At 39.2% G+C, this 24911-nt stretch overlaps 1 protein-coding gene and 1 pseudogene across 7 annotated transcripts in view; both read left to right on the top strand.

The window, feature by feature from the left end:
* The window catches only part of Nf1 (neurofibromin 1), a 255492-nt gene that overhangs the window by 210574 nt on the left and 20007 nt on the right, over nucleotides 1-24911 (top strand). For all 7 annotated transcript variants that reach the window (XM_085695476.2, XM_085695470.2, XM_085695469.2 and 4 more), the window contains 15 exons: nucleotides 2396-2589; nucleotides 3348-3488; nucleotides 4167-4446; nucleotides 4925-5139; nucleotides 5794-5855; nucleotides 5994-6108; nucleotides 6748-6849; nucleotides 8544-8684; nucleotides 11068-11194; nucleotides 13013-13144; nucleotides 14044-14179; nucleotides 16806-16963; nucleotides 23072-23194; nucleotides 23724-23851; nucleotides 24202-24302. In XM_085695476.2, the coding sequence (XP_085551602.1) occupies nucleotides 2396-2589; nucleotides 3348-3488; nucleotides 4167-4446; nucleotides 4925-5139; nucleotides 5794-5855; nucleotides 5994-6108; nucleotides 6748-6849; nucleotides 8544-8684; nucleotides 11068-11194; nucleotides 13013-13144; nucleotides 14044-14179; nucleotides 16806-16963; nucleotides 23072-23194; nucleotides 23724-23851; nucleotides 24202-24302 (2155 nt within the window). The remainder of the gene's footprint in view (nucleotides 1-2395; nucleotides 2590-3347; nucleotides 3489-4166; nucleotides 4447-4924; nucleotides 5140-5793; nucleotides 5856-5993; nucleotides 6109-6747; nucleotides 6850-8543; nucleotides 8685-11067; nucleotides 11195-13012; nucleotides 13145-14043; nucleotides 14180-16805; nucleotides 16964-23071; nucleotides 23195-23723; nucleotides 23852-24201; nucleotides 24303-24911) is intronic.
* Nucleotides 20057-23058, top strand: LOC146893169 (keratin, type II cytoskeletal 8 pseudogene; annotated as a pseudogene).

The following is a 24911-nucleotide window of genomic DNA, read 5'->3' as shown; positions in this document are numbered from 1 at the left end:
CTATAAGCCAAGCCAGTTTCTTTATTCATTAACCAATAAAAGCAGCACATAGACAGAAGGACCTCCTACACAATTTCCCCTTTTCTGTTTAAACAAAAAGGAAAGCTTTAACTTTAACATAGTAAAATTACATAGAACAGATATTAAACAAGAATTATAGTTATAATATTTATATCTACTTTATCTTTTATCATAACTAAGGAAAACTATAATGATAACTATCAAATCTTTAACTCTATCAAAGACTCCAGAAGAATATAATATTTCCTAAGGAAACAGGAAGTGCATTTTAAGCACCTTCCAGAACTCTAGAATTGACAGATCTCTTGCTACCTGGACAGTCACCAAAGTTCTTTTGTACCATTGGGGCATCCATCTTTAGCCTACAGGCCCATAGTATCCAGCAGACTTTTCTATGAAGCAGGAAATTTTAAAGACAGTTCCACCTATATTGACAGTTTGTCAGTCACTTTCTTCTGTGTCCTGCAGAATATCTATCCACTCTTTCATGAAGCAGGAACTCTGAAGGATCGTCTCACCTTTAGGCAAGTTCAGCAGTCATCTCTCTGTGGGTCCTATATGTTCAGTTTATCAAGCAGTCCAGGCAAGAGCAGTTTCTTGCCCAAATGTCTAGCAAACTCCATAAGGAGCCTCTTCGATGCCCATCTTCCTCTTGAAGTAATTGGTGCTGCCAGGAGCAGATGTGTCACTGTCCATCAAAGTCCTAAGTTATTAAAACATTTAAATGTTATATTTTGAAGGTCTCTGAATATATAATAGATATATATTTTTATATATCTAGAAAACCTAACTAACATAAGTACAAGCTTGACTATTACAGATAAAAGTACCTCATTTGACTGGGTTTTGTTAGTCAAATTGTTTGTATTCTTTTTCAGAGTTTTGAATTTTTCTTTTAATTGATCAGTGTCAGTCTGTAAAGACTGTATTATTTCTAAAAGTGCCTCATTTTGGGCCCTATTATCAAACCATGTTTTTAAGGAGAAAATATGGAGGATAAAACTAATCCCCAGAATCAAATATAATGATAGGAGGGAAATCATATAAACCTTACATGACATTGTACATAGTATAAGTAAAAAGCTATTGAATTTCTGGATTCTTAAATTGTCTGTCATTTTTCCTTTTAAATTATAAATTTATATTTTTTTTATTTTAAATCTTTCCTGTGGTTGAGTTAGCTGGAGTAGGTGCAATAACCGTTACATGCCAGTAGGTGTTGCTGCGCACTTGTAGTCGCCTGGCTGGTTTGACTCTGAATTTAGCATCAAATACTGAAAGATGTTTAAATTAAAACAGTTGTTTAGTGTAAATCACAGATTCTGTGCTTCCCAGGGGTTTTTGACTGTTTGGCAGTTAGACAGTGGGTGGAGGGAGGAGGGCTTCTCCTGTTGGGGACAGAGGGTATGTTGCCTGTGGTGGCAGTGACAGCACTGGGTACGAGGTCGTTGGCCTTTTTCAGCCATGGCCTCCCGCATCTCTCCACCCACCTCAGACCCCGATGTCAGCCGGTAGTGGTTACTCAGAGCCGGGAATTTTATACGCAAAATGAACAGCATGGAGCCTGACCACGGCTTGCCCCATGTTGGGCACCAACCGTAGAAATTAGCTCGATTCAGGAAATAACCAGGCTAGCTAAAGGATAAACCAATTATGTTTTTATTTATCATAAGGGGAAAACTCACAAAACAGAAACAAGAAGTCCAAGCTCAGCTGTGTCCAGCGGGAATCACACAGACAGCGAGCACCTGGTTCATGCCCCAGTTTTCTCTCAGGCTCCAGAAAGACGCACCTTAGCTGGGATCCATCTCTTAAAAATAATTGGCTAACAAGGTTTCTCAATCAAGAAATAGCTCACACAAAGGTGATCCCAGCACTTGGGATCAGAGACCTTCAATCCCAGCACTAGGGTGGTGGAGACAGGAGTGATATGGCTGAGGGGAGAGAGGAATATAAGGCTCAGCTGCAGTCTTAGGTTTGGTGGATACAGATGCAGTCTGACGATATAGTCTGAGGTGCAGTCTGAGAACAGGATTGTCCCTTTGGTCTGAGGATTCGGTAGAGGTAAAAGGTCTCTCCTAGTGACTTGCTACACTGCTTCTTTGATCTCTCAGCTTTCATCTCCTAATATCTGACTCTGGGTTTTTTATTAAGAACAATTAGAGTTCATGCTACATGAATCTGATTCCCAACACCCATGTAATTGGCTCATAACCATGTGTTGTAACTCTTGTCCCAGGGGATCAGACACCCTGTTCCAGCCTCAAGCATGTGATGCACAGATATACATGTACAAAAATACTCATACACATAAAAAATGAAATGTTTGTAATTTTCATTGACTATCTGTATTAATTCAGTATTTTCTCCACAGGTATTGAATTGAAGCACCTTTGTTTGGAATATATGACTCCATGGCTATCAAATCTAGTTCGTTTTTGTAAACATAATGATGATGCCAAACGACAAAGGGTTACTGCCATCCTTGATAAGCTAATAACAATGACTATAAATGAGAAGCAGATGTACCCTTCTATTCAAGCGAAAATATGGGGAAGCCTTGGGCAGGTACTGAATTTGCACTGATACTTACCTAGTACCTCCTTGTGCTACTAACTCTTAGTGCCCACATTATACAGAGCATACCATTCTCTCCTTCAGAAGCATGCAGATACATTCCCCACCCTGCAAATAGTTAATGTATTTTAGAGCTCTCTTCGTTGTATAATTCTATTGAGTTTAACTGTAGAAACCTATTGTCATTTGTCATAAATAGTGTTTAAATATGTACCCCATTCCCTATACACCACAGATCTCAGTAAATGCTTCTTAATGCTGTTATTCAGAACATTTGGTTTCATTTACAATTGTAGCATAAGCTATGATACAACTTTCCTTAATCTGACAAAGGAAGTGCATATTATTCCTTAAAATAATCACTTAAGGAAGCAGCCCTTACTAGACAATGCTGTGAATGTCTAAATGATTTTAAATGACTATGGAGCAAATTTCCTGGTTGTGTGATGTGGTTAAAGTCATTAGATTGGTCATGTATTACTGTCTTAGATGAGCAGAGAGGCACTTTCTGAGTGACTGAAGATAGGCATACACAGATATTTAAACTCTGAACACCGGTCTTTGTCTAAAGAAATCAGGGAACAGCCTCATACTGTCCTGGATAGTTTACAGGTCTCTAAGACTAAAACTTTGAAAATCTGAAGGAAAACAGGGTGTCTCTGCTTCTTGGGCTCCTTTGAGTGTTTTTTCGTTGAAAATTAAGCCATCAATATGCTTGAAAACAGCAAGACTTCCCCTTGTTTCGCCAGATCACAGATCTGCTGGATGTTGTGCTTGACAGTTTCATCAAAACCAGTGCTACAGGAGGGTTAGGGTCTATCAAGGCTGAGGTGATGGCAGATACAGCTGTGGCTTTGGCTTCTGGAAATGTGAAATTGGTGTCAAGTAAGGTAACCACTTTTTCTGTACCTCTTGGACTATGCCATAGTACTTCTGTTCATCATCCTGAGAGTTTTTGTCTTGTAACTAGCTAAGTTTAAACTTACTTAAGAGAAAGTGGGGTATGGGTGTGTGTGCTGTGGCTTCTTATATGTAGAAGTCAGAGGATAACTTGTAGGTGTTAGTTCTCTCCTTCCACCCGATGGGTCCCAAGGATCAAACCCAAGGTTTGGCTATGTGTTTTTTATAACAAATATCACTTAATGACATGATGAAATTAAATATTTCTAGAAAATTTATATACACGTGTGTGTGTGTAAACATGCACAGTATCGTGTTTTTCAGGCATGTATGAGAGATTTTCCAACATGCAACTTAGCCAGCCTGCTGAGCCATCTTATCAACCCTGAATTTATTTTTTTTAAGATTTATTTTTCTTTTATGTGTGTGTGAGTGGACGTATGTATGTGTCCCACATGTGCTCATTTTCTGCAGAGGCCAGAAGAGGATGTTAGATCCCATGGAACTGAAAATGTAGATGGTTGTTAGTTGCTATGTGGGTACTGGAGACCAAAGTCCTCAGCAAGATCAGCCAGTGCTTTTAACCTCTGAGCAGTCTCTCCAGCCCACTGAACTTTTTTTATGAAGAAACTTTTAGTCTCGTGTTTTTAAAACTTTTTTTTTTACAGGTTATTGGACGGATGTGTAAAATAATAGACAAGACTTGCTTATCTCCAACTCCAACTTTAGAACAACATCTAATGTGGGATGATATTGCTATTTTAGCCCGCTACATGCTGATGCTGTCCTTCAACAACTCCCTCGATGTGGCAGCTCATCTACCCTATCTCTTCCATGTTGTTACTTTCTTAGTAGCCACGGGTCCCTTGTCCCTTCGAGCTTCCACACATGGATTGGTCATTAATATCATTCACTCTCTGTGTACTTGTTCACAGCTTCATTTTAGTGGTAAGTTTCTAGAAGGTAATCTGATTTTGTTGTTGTTAATGTTGTTTTCATTTTTAAAGACAGGAGAAGGTAATTTTTTTTATTTAAATAGTTCTTTTCTCAGTTTTACCTTACCTGACTGCTGTAGGTTTATTACTGTGATTGTATCATCTCACCAGGCATAGAAGCAGTAATTTGAAATTCTATCAAAGAAGAAAATAATAAAAACTATTTCCATGTCATGGCAAGCTGTAATAAAGATCTTCTATGTTTCATGCAGATAGTCATAATTATCATAGAGTCTAAAAACTTGTTGTAGGTTGGTAGTGCTGCATTACTAGTGCCAGTGTGTTATTTAACTGCTAATATAATACATCTAGAGATTTGACTCATGAAGCGTGGCTGTGTGATGTGTACATGATATTTAAATTTTCTTGAGTTCAAGATGAAACATAACACTTTAGAATTAAAATACTGATACTTTCTTTTTCTTTTACAGAAGAGACCAAGCAAGTTTTAAGACTCAGTCTAACAGAATTCTCATTACCCAAATTTTACTTACTGTTTGGCATTAGCAAAGTTAAGTCAGCTGCAGTCATCGCCTTCCGTTCCAGTTACCGGGACCGGTCTTTCTCCCCAGGCTCCTATGAGAGGGAGACTTTTGCTTTGACATCCCTGGAAACAGTCACAGAGGCTTTATTGGAGATCATGGAGGTACAGAAGGAAAAATGACAAGAAACTAAACTAAAATCATATTTAAGATATATAATATGTAGGGTATAGTGGCATAAACCTTTAATCTTAGCATTCAGGAGACAGAGGCAGGTGAATTTCTGTGAGTTTCAAGCCAATGAGTGTATGTAGGGAATTCTGGGCCAGCCAGGGCTACATAGTAATACTTTGTCTGAAAAATAATTTTCTGGTATACAGGGGAAATGCTGGTTCTTTCTGGTATATTAAACATAGAACTTAAGGTATTTCTTTAAAATGTGTTCATTTTTTAAATTAGATTTATTTTACTTTGTATAAATGTTTTGCCTACATGTATGTTTATGTACCACATGTGTACCTGGTGCCCAAGGGTCAAAAGAGAAGTTCACAAGAGGAGGATATCAAATTCCCTAGACCTGGAGTTATGAATGGTTCTGAACCACTTTGTAGATTCTGGGAACAGAACCTATATTCTCTTCAAGAACATAAAGTGCTCTTAGCTGCTGAGCCATCTCTCCAATCCCTGGAATGTGTTTTTTATAATAAATATCACTTAATGACATGATGAACATAAATATTTCTAGAAACATTTATGTACATATATATATGTATATGTGTGTATATATATATAAACATACAGAGTATCCTGTTTTTCAGGCATGTATGAGAGATATTCCAACATGCAAGTGGCTGGATCAGTGGACAGAACTAGCACAAAGGTGTGTCCTAAGTTAAATACAAACTGTAAATGTATGTGTATTGTTGAAAATAGCTCTTGCAGCATAATTTAATTAGTCTTGTATTTATTGTGTACATAAACAAAGATTTTTATAAGTTCTCTGACTTTTTAATTTCAGATTTGCCTTTCAGTACAACCCATCCCTACAACCAAGAGCTCTTGTGGTGTTTGGCTGTATTAGCAAACGTGTGTCTCATGGGCAGATAAAGCAGATTATCCGAATTCTTAGCAAGGTACTTACTCTATTTTACATAAAGATTTGTCCCAAATTATAAACTATAACTTCCAGTTTTTAAAAACAATCAAAATTTAAATAATATATTTTGAAACAATTTTTTCATTACTGTAATTCTTTGAAGTGATGAAATCTTATCAGGAGAAAATACCTTTAAGTTCAATGTGGTGGCGAAGGCCTTTAACCCCAGCACTCTAGATACGGAGGCAGATGGATCTCTGTGAGTTTGAGGCCAACCTGGTTTATATAGTGAGTTCCAGGGTAGCCAGCACTACATAATAGAGAGAGCCTGTCTCAGAAATAACAAAAAAATAAAAATACCTTTTAAAAAGAATGCTTGGCTCTTTTTCTAATCAAGTATACTTAATAGTCTATCAGTTCTCAAAGCCTTATAGCCTTATATAAAGCTACATAACTCATAATTAATATAATAATGCTCTTCTTACTAGAATGTAATGCAGAAATATTTTTAAAATAAGAAACCAATTATACAGTTTTCACCATTTTTAGAAATTGTTTGTCAAATAAACTACTTGTCAAATACCTAAATGTGTCTCAGCTAAATCGGAGAGTCATTGTAGGAACTGATGTTCTATTTCCATGAAAAGTCAAATAAAGATTTCTGTCTTCCTGAAAGGCGCTTGAAAGCTGCTTAAAAGGCCCTGACACGTACAACAGTCAAGTTCTAATAGAAGCCACAGTGATAGCCCTGACCAAATTACAGCCGCTTCTCAATAAGGTGATGATTGTATCGAGCATGAGTTTATTCATTTTGGATATTGTTACCATGTGTCTTTTCTTGTACAGAGTTTAGAAAATATGATGAATTGAAAAGAGTTTATAAAGAAGAAATTATAGTCAAAGTGGAGTGATGTTGCTGGTCCCTAACGTCTTTCTTGTTGGTGGGGAGGTTGGGGTGAGAAGGGGTAGTGTCAGCATCTCAGACACTGACAGTCAGAAGGCAGACAGCCGACTTGTTTATTTAGCAATGAAGGGAAGCTCATATACCCTCCCAGCACCCAAACATTCCCATCAGTTGACATTGCGTGGTCACTTCTCATTGACTCTGCAGGAACAGAACCTCTGACAGTACCAGGTAGACTCTAGGTTGGCTCCTCTCAGTCTAGTAGACCTTAACTTCCTACAGTTTCTTGTCATAAGAGTTAGAAAACAGGATGGATTAGCCTAGCATGGTGGCCACACCTTAGTCCCAGCATTCATGAAGTAGAGGCAGGTCAGTCTCTATGCACGTGAGGCCAACCTGGTCTACATAGCAAATCCCAGGACAGCCAGGGCTACATAGAGAATACTTGTCTCAAAGAGAAAGGAAGGGTTAGGGGAGAAGGAGAGGGCGGGAAGAAGAGTGGGGGAGAGGGAAGGAAAAAGAAAAAAGGAGGGTAGATTGAAAAGAGGTTATGAAGAAGAAACTGTCACAAGAGTTAGTTATTTGTGGTAGAGGAAGTATAGCACATCTTTTCTCCTAGGCTTATGTGTTTGTAGTATTTTTTTCTCTTTGCTACTAAAAAAAGATAAGTATAAATTCTTAATTCTTTCATCTAATAAAGTATTTTTTGAATATCTTCTGGGTATCTGGTAGAGAGATATATTAAACATAGTTAATAAAGTGTCCTGTATCTTAGATGGTTGTGGATATTGAGAAGTGAACAAATAAAGTCAGTAGACCACTACTTAATGTATTAGTTAATGATCCCTAATTACTACAGAGAATTGTATGCCTGGTCATCAAAAGAGTTTGTATGCTGGACTAGTGTGTAATACGAAGAAATAGCACTTGCTTAGCATGTACAAGACCCTGGGTTCATCTCCACCAAGAGAGGGGGAAGAGAAGTGAGGGAGTTAAGAGTTTATACTAGTAAGAATGAGAAGTTGAAAGGGTAGAATCTAACAGTGGAGATTCTAGAGAACGGATAGACCATTCTAGTAGAGAGGTGATAGAGAAAATTGTAAAGATCGAATAGAATTAATTAATCTAATATTCAGTAGTCTTCAGAAAGGATTTTGGAAATAATCATCTCCTAATAGTCAGTATGATAACAACAGGACACAGGTAGCCTAGAGTGTACGATAGATCAGAGAAGGGAGGGACTGCACGCTGAAGGAAGGTTAGCTTGGGTACTGTCTGCAGTGGTGACTAAGAAATGGCAAGTGTCAGCGACTACTGTAAAAGAGTCAGCAAACTCTGCAGACTAGATTTGGCATCCAGAATTGGGAGAAATCCCAGAGGAAGCTCAGACTCTTAGCCTAGCTGATGATATTTTTAATTAGACACATGGAGGGGTTCAATTGCTTATCTGTCTACTCATGTTTTTCAAAGGAGTGAAAACACAGGAATTTGGTGAGGTATCCTGCTTTGTTTTATGCTGTGAAATGCATGGTTTGCCACACTAACCTGGAGTATATCTCCTTTACCAGGACTCCCCACTGCACAAAGCCCTATTTTGGGTTGCCGTGGCTGTGCTGCAGTTAGATGAAGTCAACTTGTATTCAGCAGGTACTGCACTTCTGGAACAGAACCTGCACACCTTAGATAGTCTTCGAATATTCAATGACAAGGTAAGTAGCCTTTCCTATGAGCTCCAGATTGTTCATGGTGAGTCTTCTTTTCCTGTTTGTCCATTATCTAAGTATGAGTTTAATGCATTTTATTGTAAGTATAGTTCCTTAGTAGGTCAGTAACAACTATTTAATCCTTAGTCCCGGTATAGAAATAGCCAAGAACAATATGCCCTGCTCTTAGTGATTGAAATAGTAATAAGTAGGGCTGGAAAGGTGACTCAGCAGTTGGGAGTACTGATTGCTCTTCCCAGCACCCATATGGCAACATATCACAATCATCTCTTAACTCCAGTCCCAGGAATCCACTGTGACTTCCTTGAACACTGCACACATATGATACACAAACATACATGGAAGCAAAACACCCATGAACATGAAATAAATAAATATTTTTCTTAATTTTCAAGTAGTATTGAGGAGTAATAATAGCTACCACACCAAGCTCTGTGCATTCATTATTGCTGATTTTCATTTTCTATCCCTATTTATTTTCATTTGTAATATATGTTAGACTTTTTTATTTATTCAATAATAAAACTTATTTTTATTGAAAATTTATCCTTAGTGAAAAATCTGTATAATTAGTAACAGATATGGAAGTTGGAGAACCTAAAGAAGTTTTGTAGACTTAATTTACTAGTTTGTCCCCTCTCCCTCCCTGCTTTGCCTAATCTCACTTTAAAGAATACCATTAGCAGCCATCTTCACATTTATTAACCTAGATAGGAGCTGGATTTTGGCTTTTAGAGTATAGAGGATAAAATTAAACAGTACAAAATTGGGCTAGTGGTATGGCTTAGCAAGTACTTACCACTGAGCCTGCCAACCTGAGTTCAAGTCCCAAGACTTACGTAATGACATAGTAGAAGTATATGTGCACTAAATAAATGAAAAATATTGTTTCAGAACCAATACAAAATTATATTCCTTTTGTTTTGGAGAAAAATAGAAACAGCCTAAGAGAAAAGAGAACATTGTTTTGAAAAGAGGGTGTGTGTGTACATGTGCTTGCATTATATTTGAAATTTCCTTGAAATGAAATGAACTGAACTATGGGGAAACAGAGCATGACTAAGTACCTAAGTATGAAGAAGGTACCTGGTCTACAGTACTTCTTCAGTGTATATGATGTGGTGCAGACACAAAACAACTGGAGGTCTAGGAAGTGTGGAAACAAAGTGATAGGTAGAAGACACCTTGAAGTATATCAGTCAGACCTGTTCATAAAAAGAGAAAAGAGTAAAAAAGCTAGCATCTGGAATATGTCTGGTTCTGAGCTAGCCCCTTGTTCTCTAGCTTCATTGTTCTGCTCTGGAGTTGTCTTGAGACAGTGGTGGTTCCAGTAGTGACTAACTGTTGGCTATTTCCATTTTAAGAATATTTACAAATAAAATAGATGTCTTTAAAGTATCTGCCTTGCTATTTTCTTTCTTTCACATGTGTTTTTGTGTTTGTTGGGGTGAGTCATGTCACAATATGTGTGGGGGTAAGAGGACAACTTATGAGAGTCATCTCTCCTGCCATGTGGATTCCAAGACTAGAACTCAGGTGATCCAACTTGACTGCAACCACCCTTCACCACTGAGCCCTCTCATCAGCCCCTGTCTTGCCATTTTTACTTTGGGAACATCATAAAAGGAGGGACTGATCTTGACACCAAGGCCCCAAAGTACTAGGAATCAGAGTTAATAAAGATTTATTGAGATCACCAGGATATTCTCTGGGATGGTAGAGTCAGGGTAATAATGCACCTCTGGGTCCTGCTATTTGAGAGGCTAAAACAGACGTTTTAAACCTACATGGGCAACATAGTGAATCTCTGTGTGAGTTTGATAGCAATCAGCAGGCAAAAATAGCTGTGCATTGTGGTTGATGGCTATAATGTTAGCACTTGAAAGGTTATAGACAGAAGGTGTTAGCTTTTATGTAACCTTTCCTATGCAGCAGGTTCAAGATCAGCCTGGGATAGATGGGATTTCATTTACCAAAGACCAAAAACAAAAAAATAGAACAATAGCTCAAAACTGTGTATCATGGGACTGCAGATGTAGCTCAGTGGTAGAGTGGTAGGCCTAGCATGCATGAGGCCCTGGGTTCAATTCCTAGCACACCCCAACACACACACAAATTGTGTTGTAAATCAAAACAATTTGAGTTTTCCACTATCTTGTTTGACAATCTTACATTTATAGTACCCTAAATGTTCTTATGGGATTTTCTGTTAACTAAGAATTTCTCTGAAAAAGTAAGTTTTTAAATAAAGTGTCTGAGCCAGGAGTATATATAGCTTAGTTGACTTGGAGTTCCAGTACTGGGAAATGAAAAAGAAAACTTTTGTGTAAAGTCCATCAACTGCCTATCACCTAATTGTTTTTAATAGAGTCCGGAAGAAGTGTTTATGGCAATCCGGAATCCTCTGGAATGGCACTGCAAGCAAATGGATCACTTTGTTGGACTCAATTTCAACTCTAACTTTAACTTTGCACTAGTTGGACACCTCTTAAAAGGTAAAGACTCCTTTTGTCGGAACATTTCATGAAATAGTATCGAGAAGCCATAAATTACTAAAAGGAATTGATTACTTGAGATAAATTAACATAATCTAACCCATATGTTTTACTTTAATCAAAAGCCATATCTGCATGAGTTGTTTCAACTAGTATTTAACTAGAACCTAATTTCCATATCAGATTTTAAAAGAGCAAAATAAGTGATAGTAAAATTCATAAGTACTGAGCACTTAATTGCTGTTATTGGTTAATAATACACTGCATATTCATGTTATTCCATATATATATGTTACAGAATGTTATTGTAGGGATTTAATCACAAAAGGCTTAGGGATCAGCTCAGTTGTATAACATTGTTTAAGGTCTTGGGTTCAGTCTCCAGCATTGCCAAGGAATAAAAGGGATTTCCAGTTAGTGTGCATTAATGTTGAGATATGATCCTAGTTACTCTTCAACTTGTTTCTAGAATGTTCTCTGTCAGCACTCTTGTACTGTGTACCTTAGAGCATCACCATCCTGGTACTGCTCTTCCTTATTCCATTGTTTTTGTAGTCAACCATCTCTACTAGACTAGAGCTAATTTACTGTCTTACCTAGCTTTAGCTTCTCATTACCGACTTCATAGCTTCATAACCATATTCTAGTAAGGTGGGCAGGTTTTCTTGTTTTGTTTTTTAATTCATTCAATTTTTACATACCAGTCCCAGTTCCCCCTCTGTCCTCTCTTTTCACTTCCTCCCCATTTCCCTCTACCCCACCTCTGATCCACTCCTCAGAGAAGTTAAGGCCTCCCCTGGGAAGTCAACTAGGACTGTCCTGTCCCCTTGTTGAGAAAGGACCAAGGCCCTCCCCCCACCCTGCACTCCCAGCCCCACCCATGCCTAGACTGAACAAGGTCTCTACATAGAGAATAGGCTCTACAAAGTCAGTTCTTGCATTAGAGTTAGATTCTGGTCCCACTGCCCATGGCCCCAAATGCTGCCCAAGTCACGCCATTGTCAAGGTTGGCAGTTTTTTATAAAATATATTTATATTAAGCTCAGTGTGGTGGTACACACACTTAATCCTAGCACTTGGGAATCAAAAGCAGGTAGATTTCTGTGAGTTCAAGGCCAGCCTAGTCCGGAGCTACATAGTGAGACCTTGTTTTAAAAATCAAAGAACAAAAACCCAAACCAAGCAAGGAGGAAAATAGAAAAAGAAGAAATAATTTTTAAAGATCTGCTTGTTTTTATTTTATGTGCATGAATGTTTAGAGTATTTTGCGTGTGTGCGTGTATGTGTAACAACTGCAAGCTGGTTACCTGAGGTGGCTATAAGACACACTGGATTCCCTGGAAATGGAAGTATAGGTGATTGTGAGCCACTTTGTTTGGTGTGGGAACCATGCTCTGGGGCTCTGTAAGAGCAGCCAGTGCTCTTAACTGCTGAGCCATTGGTCCAGACCCAAAGAAGAAACACGTTTTAGGTAGTAGAGCCCTAACTTCAAATGAAATCTCAAGGGGACCTCTGGTGTTTAGTTTTTGTTTGTACTGCTCCTAACCTCTGTGCTTGTTTAGGAAATGAAAAATCAACAATGCCAGCATCTTCCCTAATGCCCTCTCCTTTAGGGTTTCAGGGAGTATCCTCTTGTACACATGTGGGGTACTTAATCTTACGTATAATTAACTCCACATTTTTATGTTCACATTCACAAAGGGCTATTCTTGGATAGCAGGACTTTTCCTTTCCTTATAGTTACTTGTCACAGCAGAAGAGCTCAAACATTTGTTCATGGACTAAGTTAACTTGTTATTTGTTTTTTTCTTTTTATAGGGTACAGGCATCCTTCACCTGCCATTGTTGCAAGAACAGTCAGAATTTTGCATACACTGCTAACTCTTGTTAACAAACATAGAAATTGTGACAAATTTGAGGTGAACACACAGAGTGTGGCTTACTTAGCAGGTAAAAGCTCAAAACTGACAAAATTAGTCTACCTCTATTGTTGGCTTAGGATCACCAAAAGATAGCCGTGCCTAGCTTCAGGTCTTTGCACTAGTTTGTTGGCTAAATAGATCATTCACAGTTCAGTTCTTTGATATTTAAAATTGTAATGATTTTACTAAAATGTTTTTGATCATAAAAGAATTTGCATTGGGGTCTGAAATATCCTAACATTGGATTGCCTCAGCCTGTCACCCCAGGTTTTCATAGTCTTCTGTTCTGTCCTCTGTCTAAATTTCATGAACAGCTCCTTTTATAGCCTCTCTAAAAGGACAGGCTATTTCAAGCCAATCTACTTACTGTCTCCTACAGGGCTTTCTGCCTCTTTAATACTCATTCATTGTGCTCTTTTCCCTGGGATGCCTATCCCATCCCTACCATTTACTAAACAATCTGTCTTATCTGATATTTACTGTATTCTACTCAAACAATGTACTTTGATGAAAGATGCCTATTTTCACTTTAACAAATTTTCATTGTTTCCAGTTTTTTGTTTCAAGCATGTAACCTTGAGGAAACCATTTTACATCCCAGAATATTTTTATCAGTGCATTTCAGATACATGCCCTGCCTGCTTTTTGTGATTATTGAAACCAAATAGGTAATCAAGTGCCTGAGAAAGTAAGGTGTTTATCAAATTTCTTTGTGTGTTTCATGTTTATATAGACTATAAACTCTTAAGGATAAGTCTATCTGCAGGTATATAGACTTCAATTTCACACTGTCCAAGTCTTTTTATGTGTACATATAATAGTAATATCCACAAATAAATATATTTGTGGAAGAAATGAATCCCGTTTTAGGTCACACTTGTATTTTTTACTATTTTTTTTTAATTCTGCTTTTCCTTTTCCTGTTAGCTCTACTCACAGTGTCCGAAGAGGTTCGAAGTCGGTGTAGCCTGAAGCATAGGAAGTCCCTTCTTCTTACTGATATTTCAATGGAAAATGTTCCTATGGATACATATCCCATTCATCATGGTGACCCTACCTATAGGTAAGTGGACATGGTATCATAATTATAGTCAGGCTCCAATTTCCATGTGATAGAAGCTAGCAGCAAAGTAATCTAGAAGGGAGCAGAGTGGCAGCTCAAAATGGTCTAGCAAGTGTAGAAATCAAAGCTTCCTCTTAGATGAACACTATTTTATATGGGTTGTATTAATCTAGTCTGTTCTGATATTGTCATTAGTTCACCTCTTTAAACACAGAACACTTGAATAATGGAAGAAAGACCATCCTGAAAGGTTTGGATGCAGAAAAGGACCTGGGAGAAAACTAACATGAAATAGAAGCATCATTGCATGCCTAAAGACTAAGTGATATGAGGCAGAAGAGCTGACTCAGCGTTTTAAAGCATTTGTTTTTGTTTTTTAAGATTTATTTACTATGTATGCAGTGTTCTGACCCTGCAGGTGAGAAGAGCATGCCAGATCTCATTATAAATGGCTGTGAGCCACCATGTGGTTGAGCCATTGATCTTAACCTTTGAGCCTTCTCTCCAGCCCAGTACTTGTATTCTTGCAAATGATCTGGGTTCAGTTCCCATCACCCATGTGGTTGCTCACAGCCATCTGTATCTGAAGTTCCAGAGAATCTGACACCCTCTTTTGACCACCGTGGGGCACACCCATGGCAAATATACATGCATGTAGGCAAAACACTCATACATACACGTGAAGTAAATAAAATCTTTTTTTTAAAAAAAGTGATATAAATTGATAAAAACATTTGCATGCACTGTTTACTAATGTCATTACATTACAGCCTTTCTATGGTGTCGTTTTGTTGTTGTTGCTTTGATACAAGGTCTGACTTTATGTCCCTGGCTGGTCTGGAATTCAGTATGTAGAGTAGACTGACCTTAAACTCACAGAGATCTGCCTCCACCAAGTTCTGGGATTAAAGGCCTTTACCACCATACCCAGCTTCTATAATGTAGGTCTATATGAGAGAATCATAAAACTCTGTCTACTATTATGCGTGGCTTCATCTAGGTTTTTTTTTTCCCCCAATGTAACTACTATTTTTGGGGGATTGTTCTATAATATGAATTAAACACAAATATATTTGTGGTTTGGATACACAGTGTTGAATCAAAGAAAATGATCTTTGAGAGATCATGTCATTAAACTTACTAATATCTTTCCTTTTGATTGTAAGAAGACCTCCCCAGCACTTGACAGCAACAGTGCATGCAAGTTTTCCCCATAGACACAGTGTTCTATGTGTCTATTTCTTCAGTTATTCACATGAGTTTATTTTCTTGCTTTAGTTATTGAAAGGAAAAAGTAACTTAGTTGCCTGTATTTGGAAAAAATTCTCAATCTTAATTTTATTGGTTTTTAAATGATGCAATAATACAATTGCTTATTTAGACCTTATTTTCTCTGATTATAAAATTCAGTGCAAATTGGGCAGTGGTGGTACCACCTTTAATTCCAGAACAGAAGTAGGTGGTGGATATCTGTGAATTCGAGGCCAACTTGGTCTACAAAGCAAGTTTCAGGACAACCAGGACTGTTACACAGATAAAACCTGTCTTGAAAAACCAGGAAAAAAAAAGAAAAAGAAAAGAATAAAATACAACACAATAAGTTCAAGAAATCTATTATTCAACATAAGTTAATGACAGTGTATTTAATATATATCTGAAAAGTGCTAAGGTAAAAGGTAAAAGATGTTAGTAGTATTCTCACTGCAATACATGAAAAATACGTAGGGTAATACATGTCCTAAGTTTGCATATTTTAGGCATGTCACATGTGTACAGTTTAAAAATCATTTTGCACAATGTAGAAATAATGCAATTTTTATTTGTTACATTGGAAAATTTGGAGCCATGTGTGGTGGCAAATGCCTGTAGTCCCAGTATAGGAGATAGAAACAGGAAGATCAGGAATTCAAGTTCATCCTTAGCCATATAGTGAGTTTGAGGCCGGCCTTGGCTGCATATGGCCCTGTGTCAAAAACAAAACAGAAGCTAGAGATATAGCTTTGTTGGTAGAGAAATCTTTTCTAATATACATACGGCCCTAAGTTTAATCTCCAGTACTTCAGAAAGCTGACTGCGGTAGCACACACCTGTCATCTCAGTACTTGAGAAGTTTAGTGTCATCCTTGACTTCATAGTGAGTTTCAGGCCAGCCTGGACTACATGAGACCTTATCTCAATATATAAGTAGTTTGGGGTTTAAAATACTTGCCATGCATTTATGAGGTTCTGGATCCAATCCCTGTACTGCAGGAAAGAAAAAGGTAGCAAAATTATGCAGTATAGCTCTTCCTATATAACATTGATACTTCCAGGAGTGCATTAGGAGTTGTACCCTAAGAGCCAACTGTAGTGTAGTGGTACATATCTGTAGCGCTAGCATTCTGGAAACTAAGGCAGAAGGATTAGAAGTTCAAGACCAACTTGGAATGCATAACAAGTTCAAGCCAGCCTGGGCAACTTAACGGGAAATTAGCAAGTTTGTGTCCTATAGCCCTTTAAAGTGCAGTTTTCAGACTAATTTGTTGCCATCATTAGGAAATAGGATACCTATTAGGAATGAGTGAACAGTAGTTATATTTGTCATCTTCTTGTTAATTAATTCTTCTAAATTGTTTAAATCTCCCAGGACACTAAAGGAGAACCAGCCCTGGTCCTCTCCCAAAGGTTCAGAAGGATACCTTGCAGCAACCTACCAATCTGTAGGCCAGACCAGTCCCCGGGCCAGGAAATCCATGAGCTTGGACATGGGGCAGCCTTCTCAAGCCAACACAAAGAAATTGCTTGGTTAGTTTATCTTGATTTCATGTCAAGTTTTACATTATTATTGCTGTGATAAATGGTTAGCTACTTTCTCTCTTGGAATTATTTGAAACTATTTAAACCGTCAACACTTACTACTTTGATGTAACAAAAGCTTTTGTGACTTTTTAATTTCATTTATTTACTTTATGTGTATGAGTGTTTTGCCTGCATTTGTATGGATGTATACCACATGTGTGCCTGGTGCCTGTGTTTGCCAGAAGGGCATCATATTCCTTGGAACTGAAGTTACAGACATTTGTGAGCTTCCTGTTCTTGCTGGGAACTGAGTCTGGATCCCTGGAAGAGTGACACATGTTTTAATCACCGAGCCATCTCTTCAACCCATGTGTGACTTTTATAAGGGAGTTTGATTTTGATAGATCAGTTCAGCTATATCTTTCAGAATGAAACTTTGGAATGACTTTGAGTTTAATTTGGTTTTTAGTTCTATGTTTTTAATTTTCTACTTTTAAGTATTGTGGCCTTTGGGTTTCTGGGCAGCAGACAGTATAAGAGTCATTACAGATACCTAGAAGAAAGGAAGCATTGCTGTATTAGGGGTCTATAATGGTAACTTTTCCTAAATTATCATTTTGAAAACAAAATGTATCAACTGAGATCTGAAACCAGTCACCATGTTTTCTTTGAAACAAAAAAGGTAGTTTTTCAGTTAATAAGGATATTCCTTTTAGAAATACATGTTTGTGGGTACACACACACACATTAGAAGAGAGCCTTGTGTTGTCAGTTCACGCCTTCAAACCTTCATATTTTGAGCATTGAACTCAGATTGTCAGGCCCTTAGGCATGTGCCTTTCCACACTGAGTCATCTTGACAGCCCGAGATGCAATTTTTGACAGCTAACGTTGCTCAGTTCATGAATAAACCTACAATACTGAGAAATAAACCTACAATACTACAGTCCTCTCCTGTCTGGTACCTGATAAGTGAATTCCTGAAAGAGACCATCCACTGACCCACAGAGCAAGTGTGAGGCACTGCTTGCCTTTCATTGGCTGCCATTTTCATTGTTACTCAGATATATTGGAATATATAATCTGTGATCATTAACGTGAATGTGGATTTCGGTTACCCATGCAAGTGTACTTAGTAACTTCAGATAGTATTGTGAAAATGTTTGTGTTCATAAGGAAATTGGTGAGCAGACAACAAAGTGTAGCACGAATAAACTTTCAGTAAATGTTGAAAGGAGAAATAACAAATGCCAGTCATTATTACACAGGTCTGTCATCTTCTTTTGAGTTCCTTTCTGCTAATCCTTTGTCATCAGTAATGCTGGGAATTTCCCAGCTACTTTGTGTTTTGTAATTATGGACTTTCATATCAAGGAAGTTGTAAGTGAAAATTTAACCTCATAGAAAATGTGGTATTAAATTCCTTCAAACTGTATTCTAGATAGAAAAGATAGGGTCTCTGTTCAACTAAGGGGTTATCTTTTGTTGGCTATGACTTAAAATCAGCTGATGACAGCAGTATCTTCCAGATAGCATTAAAACGATAGTGTTTTGTTGAAGAAACTGAGGATCTTATGAAATTAAGAGGTAATATTTGAGCCGGATCTTAAGATGTGGTACATATAGCCAGATAGACATGATAAAGAAGGGTATGCATTCAAGAGAAAAAGTGCAGTGGTTGAGGAGAGCGGGAGAGCAGTTGGTGGTAGACGAGACGGAGTGTTAGAGGAAAGTCACATGGGAAATGAGACTGGAGAAGTCAGTGTGGCCATGAAGACTGCCTTGGCTGGGCACGGTGGCTCCATTTTAATCCCAGCACTTAGAGGCAGAGGTGCATCTCTGTTAGGCCAGCTTAGTCCATACCGTGAGTTCCAGAACAGCCAGGAGTTTGTAGAGAGATTCTGTCTCAACACAACAGCAAAGACTCTGACATGATGAGAGATGTATCATATCATACATCCAACAGAGATCTTGAATTAAGGAAGGAACAAAATGTGATTTTTATTTTATTTTTTTTTGTGGGGGGGACGTTTTCCCAATAGCAGTTTGGAGTAAGGGGACCATTTATAAGATTGACTTAGCAATCTAAGCGAAAAAAATAAACAATGCCAGCTTACACTAAGGCAGAACCTTTGGGAAAATAGAGTCCAGTGTGAGGTATTTTCACAGGACAGTGGACAGAAAAGAGTTGATGCCTCACTGATGAATCAGGTGGGAAGAGAGGACTGTAAAGATGCCATAGATTTCTGGCTTCAGAAGCTGGCAATCAGATAATGATTGTGCTGCCTATGATTCCCATGAGGTAGAAGCGGGTGGAGCACAGAAAGAGGCCAACCTAGATCACATAGCATGTTTCGGGCTAGTCCAGGCTACATAGTGGACCCTGTTGATAAATAAGATAAAAGTTGAATAGCACTTACATACTAGGCTGGAACTATCATTTTTCACTACGAGGTATATATATTCAAAGATCAGATCAGTGTGTTGAAACAGCTGCATTCTGTGTGGGTTGCAGGACTCACAAAGAACAAAGAAAATGAAACAACCCCAGTGTCCATCTGCTAATGAATAGATAAAGCATATTTTTAATTCAGATCTATAAATAATAGCTGTAAAAATGAAGTACTGTAATTTGTGACGACATGGGTAGAATTAGAGATTACTGTGTTAAATAACTCAGGCACAAAACCCAACACTGCATGATGTCACTCACATGTGAAAGATAAAATGTGGCTCTCATGTTAAGGACAGATTGATGGTTCCCGGAGACTGGTGGGCACTGAGGAGCAGGAGCCCTGCTTTGCTGTTGCACATTGGACAGCCGTGGAGAGCAGCAGTTTGCCAAACATTTCAAAGCTGGAAGAAACGTTTTGCATGTGTTCTACTTAAAGAACTGATAGCTGGAAGTAGTGGGGCACACCTTTAATCCAGCAATTGGGAAGCAGAGGCAGAAGGATCTCTGTGAGTTTGAAGCTAGCCTGATCTACATAGCATGTTCAAAAACAGCCAGAACTATATAATAGAGAGACGCTGTCTCAAAAAACAAACTGATAAATATTTGAAGAGTTATATAATTGAATTATAGGAAGAGGAGGAGATCACCCAGGAACTAGTATAGTTAAAGAAAAGAGAAGGACAAATCAATGGAGTGACCACCTTCCTCCAAACACTATAGAAAGCACTAACGGGATAAAGGGTCTTTGCTAGCCACTGTCCCATGGCCTAAGACCAGCTGCTGCACTCGCTCTCAAACCTCCAGACTTCACCATGTCCATCAGGGTGTCCACCTCTGGTCTCAGACCTTCAGCTCTCAGACATGCATGCACCCGGTGTGCATATCAGCTTTTCCAGCCTTCCCGGGTGGGCAGCAGTAGGGCTAGTGTAGGGGACATAACCAGAAGACATGGTGAATCATAGCCTGCTGAGCCCCTTGAAGCTGGAGGTGGATCCCAACATCCAGACTGTGCACACTCAGGAGAAGGAGCAGATTAAATCCCTTAACAACAAGTTTGCCTCCTTCATTGACAAGGTGCACTTCTTGGAGCAACCGAAAAAGATGCTAGAGACCAAGTGGATGAAGCCTATTGCAGCAGCCAAAGACAGTGAGGGACAACATGAACAACATGTTTGAGAGCTATATCAATAACCTTCAACGGCAACTGGAAACCCTGCTGGAAGCCCTGGGCCAGGAGCAGCTGAAGCTGGAGGCAGAGCTTGGCAACATGCAGGAGCTGGTGGAGGACTTAAAGAATAAATATAAGGATGAGATCAACAAGCATACAGAGATGGAGAACAAATTTGTCCTCATCAAGAAGGAGGTGGAATGAAGCATACATGAACAAGGTGGAACAGGAGCCCCACCTGGAAGAGCTGACTGATGAAACAACTTCTTCAGCAGATCCATGAAGAGGAGATCTGCGAGCTGCAGTCTCAGATCTCAGACACATATGTGGTGCTGTCTGTAGACAACACCTTCTTCCTGATCATGGACAGCATCATTGCTGAAGTCCATGCCCAGTGTGAGGACATCACCAGCCGCAACCAGGCTGAGGCTGAAAGCATATATCAGATATAGTACGAGCAATTGCAGACTCTGGTTGGGAAGCACGGGGATGACTTGCACCAAACAAAGACCGAGATCTCTGTGACAAACCACAGCATCAACCACCTGCAGGTGGAGATTGAAGATCTCAAAGACCAGAAAGCAACCCTGGAGGCTGCCATCACTGATGCTGAGCTACTTGAGGAGATAGCCATTAAGGACGCCAATGCCAAGCTGGTCCAGTTGGAGGCTGCCCTCAAGCAGGCCAAGCAGGCCGTGACCCAGCAGCTGCACGAATACCAGGAGCTGATGAACATCAAGCTGGCACTTGACATTGAGATCGCCACCTACCACAAGCTACTGGAGGACGAGGAGAGCAGGCTGGAATCTGGAGTGCAGAGCTTTGAGTATCCATACAGAGACTACCAGTGACTACTCAGGAGGGCTCAGCCTGTGGAGGACTTACCAGCCCTGACTTCAGCTCTGTTGGGGACTCCAGCTCTTTTAGTTGCACCCAGGCTGTGGTTGTGAGCATTGACACCCATGATGTGAAGCTGGTATCAGAGTCCTCTAATATCCTGTCCAAGTGAACGGCTACTGGAGCTGTTGCCAGCCTGTGTTCCTGCAGCTCCCCAGGGCTCACAGAGGAGACAGCTGTATGGCAGAGTACAGGGAATGAGGGACCCACCAGAGGATCAGCCCTAGCCCTCTGACCAACCTTGGGAGGAATCTTCCATCTGGCATACCCTTCTGGCCCCCACCTCCTCCCAAACCCAATGCAATTGTATTTTCCAAAATAAGGCCTCAGCTGGACCCATCCAAAAAAAAAAAAAAAAGGTGTTTCAAAAAAAAGCAGTTTTCATCCTGGTCAGTACAGGATCCTTAGCACTGTGATCTCAGACTGACCTCTTACCACTCATGGCTTCTTCCATTCACACAAAAGATAGAGGCTGGACTAGATGCTTCTAGATGCTTTTGGCCTTGTGATTTGTGGTTATTTATTACTCTTAGTATGTGAGGTCAGAACATTCTGTTTGTCAAATCACTTGTCTGATTTTGTAATATTGGCTTCATTTCTGGCTTTTAAAATGAGTTCATTTAAGGTATGCATTCCAAACTTTTTCTTTTACTGTGTGTGTATTTCTGAGCATTAAACCAAGGTCCTATGCTTGCTAGACAAGTACACCACCGCTGAGTGCATGCTCACCTCCACATTGTTATTTAGAGCTGCACCAAGCAAGAAGAGACATTCTCTGAACCTAAAGAGCAATGATAGAGGGGCTGGAGAGAGGGCTCAGAGGTTAAGAGCACTGGCTGCTCTTCCAGAGGTCCTGAGTTCAATTTCCGACAACCACATGGTGGTCACAACCATCTGTAATGAGATCTGGTGCCCTCTTCTGGCCTGTAGGCATACTTGCAGACAGAATACTGTATAGATAGTAAATAAATAAATCTTTTATAAAAAAAAAAAAGAGCAAAGATAGATAAATTCCACATAATGTGATATAAATACTTCTTTAAATAAGAGAAGGACATTTAAATACCACTATGTGTGATTGGGGAACTCAAGGCCAAGTGTGAGACAGGACAGCTTGCTGCACTTTTGAAATGTCTCCTTGTGTGTCTAATTTTTAGTACTTCTGGGCATGCATATCTTGAACAATTAAAGTCAAATTTTAATTTTTACCTGTTATGAAGATTGTTCATCTGTATTGCCTTTTTCTTGACACAAGCTTAATCTCCTTACAGGCTGTTCAGGTTTTTCTACAATTCCCACAGACCAAAATTTCCTCCTCTTTGTTACCAATACTTACTCTTCTCGATGGAGTCTAGTTTATCCTCAAGATGGTAACTATAATCTCAAGCTTTTTAGACTGGTAAAGACTCTACTCTCCTGGAAAGCTGTGAGCCAGACCCCTTGAAGAGGAAATGGAGAGTGGCGTCTGGACACTCCGCTCCAGGGATGTTCCGCTTGCTTCAGGCCCTTCCCTGCAAGCTTACATTATTCGGATATTATTATTTATAGACACTGCTGTTAATGAACTTTCATTTGTTATAACTTTTATTTATAGGAACAAGAAAAAGTTTTGATCACTTGATATCAGACACAAAGGCTCCTAAAAGACAAGAAATGGAATCAGGGATCACAACACCCCCCAAAATGAGAAGAGTGGCAGAAACTGATTATGAAATGGGTGAGACACAAAGCTGATAAATAATCTAGAACACTGCAGACAGTGACGACACATTTATTTCCCGCAGTCCTTATGGTCTTTAGGGTACAGTATAGAAACACATGCTCTTGTTCCAAAGATAAGCTCTCTGTAGCCCTTAAATTGGCAGTAAAAGTAATTGACCAGAGTAATATGTTGAAGGGGCAAAGACAGGAGGATCACAAATCTGAGATCTGAGCCAGGTGGTGGTGGCACATGCCTTTAATCCCAACACTCAGGAGGCAGAGGCAAGTGGATCTCCAGGTTTGAGACCAGTCTGATCTAACTGTGGTTATGCCTCAAAAAAAGGTTACTAGATAGACAGACAGACAGACAGATAACACAGCACTGCCAATCACTAGCTGATAGTTATATTAGTGCATAGTAACTCTGTATGATAGTTATATTGATAATTAAGATTTCTATTTAAAGAACTGATGAATTTAAGATGTAACATTAAAATATGTTGAGTAAAGTGACTGTAGGTACTCTACTCCATGTCCTTCTGCAGAAACCCAAAGGATTTCCTCACAGCAGCACCCGCATTTACGGAAAGTCTCAGTGTCTGAATCAAATGTTCTATTAGATGAAGAAGTACTTACTGACCCAAAGATCCAAGCACTGCTTCTTACTGTTCTGGTAAGGAACCCCCACCTTTGCGTATCTGATTGTTTGTTTACTTATTTATTTTTACGGCAGGGTTTCACTGTGTAGCCCTAGCTGTCCTTGAACTCACTGTGCAGACCAGTCTGGCCTTGAACTCACAGATATCCATCTACTTCTGCCTCCTGAGTACTGGGATTAAAGGCATGTGCCACCACTACTCCTGGCAGGACTTTCTCTTTTTGAGGTTTTCCCCGCTCAATTTTTTATTCCAGTCTGCTCTTTGGAGTCCCTTAAATATTACAGATATGAAAGGAAGATGTTTTTACTTCACCAAAATATAAAGGTTCAGTTATAACATGTTTACTCTTTTTGCATCTTGGCAGGCTACACTGGTAAAATATACTACAGATGAATTTGATCAACGAATTCTTTATGAATACCTAGCAGAAGCCAGTGTTGTGTTTCCCAAAGTGTTTCCTGTTGTGTAAGTATCTCCTCTTGTTTGTAGTTAGCCTCTGTGTCTGCCTTTGTGTCAGGTGCTCTGAAAAGGTACAGGAAGTGTATTTCAGTGATATCTACTACCTGAGTGGAGAATGGAGCTAGTGTTTTTAACCAGATAAAGAAATCGTTAGTGATTTTAAAGCTTGGGACTACAGCTCTGTAGAACACATGCTTAGCATGCACAAGGGCCCAAGGTTGATCCCCAGCCCCCAAAACAAAAACCGTAGCTGTGGGGCTGAAGAGATAGCTCAGCAGTTAGGAGCATGTACTGGTTTTGCAGAGGACCTGAGTTCCATTCCCAACATCCTTTTCTGGCCTCGGAAGACACTGAACACATATTCATATTTACCCACACACAAACAGACATGCAAACACATGATTGAAAAGAAAAATAAATCTTAAAACCTATAATTTAATCGTGACTACAGCTGTGCTTTCCCCCCTACCAACTGATTACTTTAGTGGGTTATCTTAATGAGTACTGTACAGTTTTCACAGGTGCAGACTGGTAGATGCTGTGTTTAAACCCGTCTGCTTAGTTTTCTTTTGGTGATGGTGGGGGGTGCCCAAATCTTTTCTTTTAAATATTTCA

Source organism: Myodes glareolus, chromosome 9 (assembly GCF_982192425.1).
Source record: "Myodes glareolus chromosome 9, mMyoGla1.1, whole genome shotgun sequence".
NCBI lineage: Eukaryota > Metazoa > Chordata > Mammalia > Rodentia > Cricetidae > Myodes > Myodes glareolus.
The sequence above is the reverse complement of the archived record's forward strand: the minus strand, read 5'-3'. Positions and strand labels throughout refer to the sequence as shown.